The 2,823-nt window shown below is 35.6% G+C and overlaps 1 protein-coding gene across 1 annotated transcript in view; it reads left to right on the top strand.

Annotated features, from left to right (window-relative positions):
- The window catches only part of LOC108971110 (opioid-binding protein/cell adhesion molecule homolog), a 72,215-nt gene that overhangs the window by 15,071 nt on the left and 54,321 nt on the right, over positions 1-2,823 (top strand). The window contains exon 2 of the mRNA XM_018936951.1: positions 1,527-1,598. Within this exon, the coding sequence (XP_018792496.1) occupies positions 1,527-1,598 (72 nt within the window). The remainder of the gene's footprint in view (positions 1-1,526; positions 1,599-2,823) is intronic.

Below are 2,823 nucleotides of genomic sequence, written 5' to 3'. Positions count from 1 at the left end.
TTGGTGTGACCTGTAGCACTACATATATGTACATATATGTAGCGCTACTGCCAGTCGAGCCCCTGGGAAACCCAAGAACCCGGCTGTATGATTGACATATCTCGCAAAACATTCGAACGCGATGTTTCACAGACTTCGTCGGGKTACCAGGAATAAAAAACATAGCGTACAATAAACATCTTACGATGAATACTATAGCACTATGTCTGACATGAACTATGCKGACATTTCAAGGCAAGCCCAAAATAGACAGACATAGTGCATGTGGATTTTAGTCACCTCTTACGACAGGCATGCCTTACCACGGTTATTTCGGTTTCCCCCCCAACCTGGAGGGGTCCCCCCTACCCGCAGGGTGAGAAATCCATTGATCAATGCGATGTGTGAGAAGGGGCGCCGTTTTGTTAGCTCTTTAATTTCGATTATYAAACAGTCGGTTATCATGGTGCAATAACGGCCGCCATTGATGGTTACATTTTCAMCKCCATCATTTTTGATAAAATGGGTGTCAGCGATGAAAACGTCGGATCTTCTTCTAGCTTTTCAAGAGCCGATAGAGCGAAGARATGTCGCTTGGAAAAGTCGGAAGGCATCAGTTCTTGTACAAGTTGTATTTTGTACGCTTTCAATTTAAGATCGTATACTCTYTCAACAACGGCTGCTATATTTTTATACTCTCGCAACAAAGTTGCTAAGGAGAGTATTATAGTTTTGTTCACATAACGTTTGTTTGTAAGTCGTAAAACTAAAAGAGTCAGATATGGGGTTATATATACCAAAGTGATCAGGGTGACGAGTAGAGTTGAAATCTGTCTGTCCGTCCGTGCAAGCCGTAACTTGAGTAAAAATTGAGATATCTTGATGAAACTTGTCATGCGAGAGTATAAAATGTTTGGTGATACCTGAACTTAGCCCTTCCTTACTAGTTTTTTTTATTGCGAGCTGGAGATCACGTCCAGTCAGTCAAATTTATCGGTCGAATATTATCCAATATTGAATGCTGGGCTTCAAGATGGGTGATGATGTTGCGATGGCCATAAGTTGAGCAAAGTGCGCGATTCACATTACTTACGGAACGTAAATTTTCATAATATTGTTCAATAATGAAATGCCAAAAATATTATTTAATAATATTAATAATTAACAATTCTTTGCATTAAGAGAATGAAATCCTGATTATWGTAAGCCTTAACCCAATTTAGTTATGGAATCTAGATATTAGTTTGGCTTGCGATATATTTCTAGATTGAGAAGCAGGTCGTGTCCCATTAGCTTGTTGCAAAGGTTAATTAATATTATGTATATATGTAAAGTCATGTGATAATTTCTGTAATTTCTTTTCTCTTACATTTGCTCTATTTTCATTAATTGATCCACATCCAACTGGTGTGCTTGTGACAACTTACTTATGGCATCTCAACCATGCTACTGTCATCTCTTAATACGTGTGACATCATCATCAACATGATCTTGCAATGCTTTACTGAATTCAATTTATCACTCCTTGTTTGTCTTATCTACTGTAGAGATGAAACATCACGAAGAATTGCTCGAGGATATTAGAGATGACGCCTCAACGAATTTATTACCTGACAAAGGTGAGTATGAAATATAATATATGATGAATAAGAGCGAAAACCACATTAAAAGTTTACGGTCATATTGTTGGCTCAGATATTTTTTCTCGAACTGGTTATATTACTGATAAATGTTAGTATTTTAAAACATTTTAAAATAATATTGCAAAACTGATATTTATTAACAATAATAATACCCAACGATTACTCTCCTCCCTCCCCACCTACATGACTAGCGTAATCAACAAATGAGCAGAATTCGATGAGTCATAAAAGGCAAGAGAGTTTTTAAGCGTTGCCGCCTTAGTTGGTCTAAGCTGTCTGTTGAGCGAACGGGAACGTTAAAATTAATATCAGACAACTGAGGTGGACTATAGACTGATCCATTCATAAATTTTACAAGAAATATTATCCCAAGCATTTCTCTACGACTATCGAGCAGAGGTACATTTATAAGTTTTAAAAGTTTAGTATATGGAGTATATACTATATATATAGTATATGGACGAAACGAACTCTATCTTCTCCGTATGGACTTGATCTCTAAAGCTYACCAAAGGTGTAGAAATAATTCTCTTAATAAATGGATCTTTAAATTCTCTAGACCAAAGTTTAAAAAATTAAAAAGCGCCTTTAAAAAAATAAGTTGTCTAAGGACAGTGACAATAAGATGCAAAAATAATTTTTTCCGTTCAATTTGTAACAATTTTCAATGCAAATAGAAATTTTCAGTTAAATAAACCTAAAAAATTATAGAACCATATTCAAATTGGATACCATAATATACAAAACATACATTGGCGACATGGTCATTTCATTCAGACGTATGACAAAACGGCTGTCATTTAGAAAAACAGCATTTTTATACTAAAGTTTATTAAAATTCTACCGAAATGCCAAACTATATACATATTCCGAAAATGGAGAGTAATGTGTGGAACACAATGCTAGCGACAGACTGCAGCAGCACGACAGTGAACTGAAGATGGCGTTGTGAATCCTACTACAAGAACGTTTGTGAGGGGCAGCAACATAACAATGGCCGGCATGTACACAAAACAATGCTGCTGCCCATTCTGCATGTACACAATTTCGTTGTGGCCATACTAATACCTTGCACTTCAATGAAATTTTAATATTTTGTTCAAAGTGAAATTTTTAAGCAAAAAATAAGTAAATAGGTAAATTTGTTCGTTTTAAATTATCAATTGTTATTACAAATGATGTAACAGAGCTATTGTATGCT

The sequence above is a fragment of the Bactrocera latifrons genome, unplaced genomic scaffold (genome assembly GCF_001853355.1).
Source record: "Bactrocera latifrons isolate USDA-ARS-PBARC rearing strain unplaced genomic scaffold, ASM185335v1 scaffold_108, whole genome shotgun sequence".
NCBI classification, from domain to species: domain Eukaryota; kingdom Metazoa; phylum Arthropoda; class Insecta; order Diptera; family Tephritidae; genus Bactrocera; species Bactrocera latifrons.
Note: the sequence above shows the minus strand (reverse complement) of the source record. Positions and strands in the feature narration are given on the sequence as shown.